General features: G+C 31.6%; 1 protein-coding gene across 1 annotated transcript; it reads left to right on the forward strand.

Annotated features, from left to right (window-relative positions):
- Positions 1-269: 269 nt before the first annotated feature.
- LOC106300872 (rop guanine nucleotide exchange factor 11-like) lies at positions 270-2370 on the forward strand. Its single transcript, XM_013737128.1, has 5 exons — positions 270-588; positions 709-1055; positions 1143-1406; positions 1499-1819; positions 1909-2370. The coding sequence occupies exons 1-5, from the start codon at positions 291-293 to the stop codon at positions 2290-2292; spliced, it is 1614 nt and encodes a 537-aa protein (XP_013592582.1). The 5' UTR covers positions 270-290; the 3' UTR covers positions 2293-2370.
- The last annotated feature ends 4679 nt before the right edge of the window (positions 2371-7049 follow it).

The raw sequence follows: 7049 nt of genomic DNA on the forward strand, positions 1-7049 counted from the left end.
TGTTCACTTGTTTACGGTTATGGACAACGGATAATTATAGTTACTAAAATAAATCAGGTTTTAAGAAAAGAAATCAAAACCATTAACAGAAGTCAAACAATTGTGCTCTGTAATTGCTAAGTTTAAAAATCAAACACCGTTTTTGGTTAATTAAGTTTGTTATTTTTCTTCAAAATCTCCTAAAACTCCTCTTTATTACAGGATTAAGAAACATAGAGATTAAAAAGAAACTTCAAAACACAGGAATCTTCTATTTTTTTATTATTATTTTGATTAGAATTGTAAAAGCAATGGAGCAAGAACAAGAGAGTTACAAATCAAGATTGTTTCATTTCAAGAACATGAGCGAACATTCAGCTTCAAGACATGTTAAAAGCTGGAGTTCAGATTGCGCCATGAAAATAGATGGTTCAGACAGTTTTGATGATGATGATAATGACCTGATGTTCAGAAGTCAACCCGGAAATTTTGGCAGTGTTGAACGGCCACCTTTGCCTTCAAGCGGTGATGCAACGCCCAACCGCAGTGACAAGATTGGTACTCCGAGGATGGTTTCTTCTGAATCCATGGAAGCACAATTACAAGCAGGTACAAAAATCTAATGGATTGAATCATATATTCTAGGTTTCTTGGCTCTCAAGTTAGGATGAAACTCTTGGGTTGCAAGTTAGGGCAGATAAATCTAAACTTCTGCTTATGTTATTACAGCCATGGAGCAAATGAAAGAAAGGTTTTCAAAACTGCTTCTCGGAGAAGATATGTCTGGAGGAGGAAAAGGCGTTTCTTCGGCTTTGGCTTTATCTAATGCCATTACCAATCTAGCAGCATCTGCCTTTGGAGAACAGAGGCGTTTGGAGCCAATGCCTGCTGATAGAAAAGCGCGGTGGAGAAGAGAACTTGGATGGCTTATCTCTGTGGCTGATCATATAGTTGAATTCGCTCCAACGCAACAAACAAACAAAGATGGATCTTCAATGGAAGTCATGACAACAAGACAGAGAACAGATCTACTCTGCAACGTTCCTGCACTTAAGAAACTCGATGCAATGCTCCTTGTAAGAACTAAGAACAAAAATTACTATAATAATCTCTCATTTTATTGTAATTCTCCTAATATTTTGACGTTTTTTGTTTATTTGCAGGATTGTCTTGACAAATTCAAGGACCAAAATGAGTTTTATTATGTCAAAAAAGATTCTCCTGATTCTTCAGAGACAAGAAATGATGAGAAATGGTGGTTACCAGCGGTTAAAGTCCCACCTAATGGCCTCTCCGAGATGTCAAGAAGGTTTCTACAGAGCCAAAAGGAATGTGTTAATCAAGTCCTTAAAGCTGCAATGGCAATAAACGCTCAAGTTCTGTCTGAAATGGAGATTCCTGAAAGCTACCTGGAATCACTTCCTAAGGTTATTTAGTCAAGACAGAAACATTCATCAAGAATCTGTTTTAATGTATCCATTCCTTACCGATGTTTTTTTCTTTCGTTTATTGAGAACAGAACGGGAGAGCTAGCTTGGGAGATGTGATATACAAAATGATAACAGTAGAGATGTTTGATGCAGATCAGTTCCTGATTGAAATGGATTTATCATCCGAGCACAAGATTCTTGATCTAAAGAACAAAATCGAAGCATCGATTGTGATATGGAAGAGAAAGATGGTGCAGAAGGACACAAAATCTCCTTGGGGCTCAGGAGTGAGTACTGAGAAAAGAGAACAGTTTGAAGAAAGAGCTGAAACAATCTTGCTTCTTTTGAAACAAGGGTTTCCTGGAATCTCTCAATCCTCGCTTGACATCAGCAAGATTCAATGCAACAGAGTAAAAAGACCACAATTCAAGAAATTAAGCTGATTCTTTGGCTGTGAGGAATATACACTTCTTATTCTTGAGTTTCTGGTTGTGTGCAGGATGTAGGACTTGCTATATTGGAGGGCTACTCGAGAGTGCTTGAGAGTTTGGCTCACACGGTGATGTCGAAAATAGAAGACGTGCTTTACGCTGATCAGCTTACTCAAGAACCTACAAATGCACCTTCTAAAAACAGATATCTTGTGAAAGAGACAATGAAGGAGGAAAGACTTAGTTTTTCGGAGGACACGGCTACAGGGACATCACTATCTGATGTTATGCAATGGGGTAACAAGAACAATGAAGTGAAGAAAGAAAGCTATTATGGAGATCGAGACAAACCATTGTTGTCCAAAGTCACAGGCCTTATGACAACCAACAAGAAGAGTTCTTATCTTGAAACTATTGGAGTTATGAGGAGTCCAACGGCTAGATACTCCTGAAAGAATCGGTTTCTTTTTTTCTTGTAAAATTAGGTTTGCTTGTTGCATTTTCTATAATTCAAATGGAAAAGCACCATCCTGTTGTAGCAGACTTTTATATGCAATTTTATTGATTCATCATATTTGGTTCTCATATCACTAGCTCACAAAGCAAATAACACAACACAATATACATAAATCATTAAAAAGGGTTCACAGAATTGAGAAAGCCAATATAAAGCTTGCACTGAGGACCTAGCTTAGGCTGAAGCACTGACTTAAGTAAGCAAAGAGCCTCCTCCAAGAATAAAAAACTTGAGAAGCAGCAAATATCACACTTATGTCTCCATACTTCGCCACCAAGGCACCAGCTCTCTAATACAAACCCCAAAAGTAACAAACTTTTGTTAGTTGCATTTCTCATAAAACTCAGTCCAAGATTCCAGTATGAAGGCATATAAATTACCTAGTAGAAGGCTTGATGAAGAGCTTTGATCGGGAGAGAGAGCTACCTCTGAGTCCTTTGACGGCGGTCAATGGTTGAACAGCGGTGATGGTTTCAAAAGATGCCATGTTTCTCCGACTAAACAAACACTTAATTAAGACTTCTGTCTTTTTGTTGTTGTTGCGAAAGTAAGTGAGTGAATTCTTGTAATTTGTATAGCTGGAGAATCTACTTCACTCATGGACGGATCTTATTAGCATATGATTAGTATTATGTGAATCAACTGATTTGTATGAGTTATCCTAGGTTAAAGAAGCTTGTTTTGATTCTGTTAGTATCCTGAGTTAGAAGTTAATCATTAATCATCCCTAGTCAATGATCTATACCCAATCAAATTATATATACCCATGAATTTAGTCTTAATCTTGATTGATATTGATTTTGCTTTTGGGTCTTGCTTGAATTTAGATCCCTGATTAATTTTGAATTGTTTTAGTCACTAATATATCTTTCAAATCAACTTTATTTCTTAGATTGAATGACGACTTGAATTCTTAGTGCTTTACACATTTCCAACTTCGATTGACAAAAAGAAAAGGTTGGATTGAAGTGAGGTCACTTGTGTTTGAACATTGCCTTCTGTTAGATTTTAAGCATGTCAGTAAGAAAATCCTTTTACCTCGGAAAAAGAATGTTGTGCGCAGCTTCGTCGGATCAGCACTAACAGCGGAGGCTCTAGCCATCTGGAAGGCGATGCAGGAAGCATCAAAAGAGGGGATTTCATGTCTCCAGATTCTATCGGACTCAAGCATCCTCATCTCTTCCCTGCGATCAGGGTTGGTGTTGAACGAGATAGCGGGACTTCTATGCGATATTGGTCACCTCATTCCTCTCTTCACATCTCTATCTTTTGTTTTAATTCCGCACACAACAAACTTTGTAGCTGATAACCTTGCAAAAACTGCTCTTACTTCCCTTATGTTGCAAAACAATGTGTAAGCTTTTAATGGTTTGAATGAAAAAGCTGTTGACCAAAAAAAAAAAACTCCCTTTGGGTTAAGTTTGAAGCTCCTTTACCTCAAGAGGACGTTACACTTTGTTGTACCACTTTATTACCTTAGTATGAGGTTGTTATCTGGTATTTTGTCTTGGTGGCTCTGTATTCTATTACTTTAGGCTTGTTTAGTTGGCGTAGTGGTTCTCTGCACAGTTCTCAAACTTTTCAAAGTGGTGTTTGGTCGCCTCTGAGTTCGTAGTTTTATATTCTCCAATCGTTCATGTTAAGTACTTTCTGACTTGTTTGGCAACTGGAACGTGGAATAAAGAATGTAGCTCCTCTAGTAAGTTTGTGTGGGTTTGTCCCTTGCCGCCAAAGCTTCAACGCTGCAGGTTGCTCCTCAATTAGCAATGCCGCTGGACTCTCAGAATCAATCGTCCTTTTCTCTGTCCTGCATTCAGTGATGGATATGAATGAGATTACATGTTTTCCCAACAGCCGAAACTTTGCCACTCTCTTCACTCAGCTATCTTATATTTTTAGTCTATGCACATCAATCTGTTTAGGTGTTGCTTTTGCAAGTGATGCTCTACCCAAACTCTGTTCTTCAAATACTCTGTTTTGAATTTTTATGAAATGAAAACCTTGGACAAAAATAACAATGAGATTTGGATTTTGATACTTCTAACTGACAAACTCCACGAATTAACATTTTAATCACCAGAAAACTCCTTAAATTTATAATTTAAAGTATTATTTGCAAATCATAAATTTAATACCCGCTAGATCTTTTATAATCTTGAAAATTCATGTTTGAATATCAAGAGATTCGTCATTTTAATTTTTAACACAAATCTCTTTAAATATTATTTTCAATACATTCCCTATAATTTTCTATGGTCATACATCAATTTTCCTTTCAATAATTTACAGATTTATTTCTTGTAACACCAATGTTTCAGCTAACCTCTTCGATACAAAACATTATCAAAGTTTAGTATGAAATTATGATCTTTTCTCACAAACGAAAAGTTGTGATTCCACACAGAATAATTACAAAAAGAAAGATTTACAAAATAAGAAGATTGTTATTTCGAACTGAAGAATCATAAAAGAGGGGTGTGATTGCAAACAGAGACCTCTAATCCTCGAGAAAGTGAGCGTGGCTGAAAACACTGATGACCCCCTGGCTGTGGAACTCAACTTGGCTCGGTTGGGCATTTTTAATAAACAGAACTACATCCTGATCTGCGCAACAACGGGGATATTATTTTCAGTTTTATATGCATATATATTTATTTTACACCATTGGTGGTATACATTTTTAATTTTAATCATATATGTAAATGTTTATATAATTATTTCAAATAAAATAAATTATAGTTTACATGTTGTAAATAATCAATCGTTTAAAACCATCACATGTATTTGTTACTTCTTATTATATATTTATCTTATTGTATTTGCATTTAGTTATTAAATAAATTAATATGCGCATGAAAAAACATATTTGAAAATTATTTTGTATTTAATTTATGTTAATTTTTTATCCCCCCTTCAAAACTAATTTCCTTTTAGTAATATATTTATGTTTATTCAATTTACATAATATATTATTGTATATACAAAACTCTAAAATATGTGAATTTTTATAATGTATTGTTTCTATTGTTAAGCCGTTTTGTCATCATATTGTAATTTTTAACATAAATATTTAATAATTATGAAAATAAAATTTATAAATTTTATCATATGTAGTTCAATATAATAATTTTTAAACATTTATGATTACAAAATAGATAAAAATAGGATATAAGTTTTATTTTTTAATTTTATAAACAATAACTGTATATATATTAATGCATAATAATAGTTCATTGCTAATTACGAAATTACTAAAAATATTTACATAAACGTTCTGAAAATTATGATATTGTTAAAATATTTAGATCGACATAATAATATTTTTAATATGATTGATTGTGATCATATAATAGATTAAAATAGGATATAAGTTTTTTTTTTAATTTTATAAATGATACTGAATATATTAATGTATAATAATATTTCAAAACTAGTTACAAAATTAGTAAAAATATTTACATATAATTTTTGAAAATTAAAATCTTGTTGAAATTTTCTAAACAGTTTTTTTGAATTTTTAATATATTTATATTTAAATGAAAGGATATCAAAAGATATTATGATTAAATTAGTTCAAAGATTCTATATATTTTTAGTCTTATTAAAATACATTTAAAATTTTTAAGGTTGGTCCAACATAAAAATCACACATGACATGATGTTGTGACTTCTATTTTAATAGAATAGATAGCTTCTTCGAATAATTATTGGTACGTTTTGGGATTTCTCAACATTATTAATATTTTAATAATTAATTTAAATATATAACTAAATGTAATTAATTTAAAGTATATTTGTAATAAATATTGTAAAACTAAACTAGATTTTTATCCGCATTTTAAAAATGCAGTATATTTTATGTTATCAAAATTGAATTAATATTTGTGGATTTATTTGTAAAAACTTGATAGAAATGCAATATTGTTGTATGTCATATTTTAAAACTGTTTTGGTATGCTGTATGCACCCCTAATATAATTATTATTTTGTCAATTTTCTTTGTATTTTATCACTGGCTTGAATGTATGATTAAAAAATATTTTTTTTAAATGTTTTGTTAAGTTTTCCGGATTATTAAAATTACATTTCAATAAAATACTGCTATATAACAATGTACAAAATGAGATATTCTTATACATCTAAATCTTTCAAATATTGATGTGTATATTTTTATATTCAAATCTACGGAAAATTATTCCTTGCCAAATAGTTATCTTTAAGAATATTCTATTGAAATCATCTCTCTCTATCTGATATCTTAAAGAAAACTAGACCCTGACCCGTGCGCCAGCGCGGGTTTGAATTTTTGGTTTTTGGTTATTTATTTAACTAAATAATGTATTTGTAATATTTGATGTATTATATTCACCAAGTAAATAATTTTTTTGGCATCTTAAACCATCTATTTACGATAAATATTTGATATCATATAAAAAATTGAACAAATAGATGTAATTAGAGAATTGTAGACGATATATAAAAACAATGGTTATTAATGTAAAATATGAAGAAATATTATATTATGACTTAGTATGGCATAAAAGATTATAAATTAGTTATACATGTTTAAAAAAAATAAAATGATTTTTAAACTTCTATGAAAAATTTAACATATAAAAAAGGGCGATGAATTAGTCATCAAATTGTAAATAATTTCATAATTTTATTAATAATAAATTATTTATAGTCTTT

Source organism: Brassica oleracea, chromosome C6 (genome assembly GCF_000695525.1).
Source record: "Brassica oleracea var. oleracea cultivar TO1000 chromosome C6, BOL, whole genome shotgun sequence".
Classification (NCBI taxonomy): domain Eukaryota; kingdom Viridiplantae; phylum Streptophyta; class Magnoliopsida; order Brassicales; family Brassicaceae; genus Brassica; species Brassica oleracea.

Excerpts from the sequence above, each read along its gene's own strand:
- LOC106300872 (XM_013737128.1), top strand. The coding sequence starts at position 291 with ATGGAGCAAGAACAAGAGAGTTACAAATCAAGATTGTTTCATTTCAAG. Across the intron at positions 1,056-1,142 it reads AACTCGATGCAATGCTCCTT|GATTGTCTTGACAAATTCAA; the intron begins GTAAGAACTAAG and ends GTTTATTTGCAG. Across the intron at positions 1,407-1,498 it reads ACCTGGAATCACTTCCTAAG|AACGGGAGAGCTAGCTTGGG; the intron begins GTTATTTAGTCA and ends TATTGAGAACAG.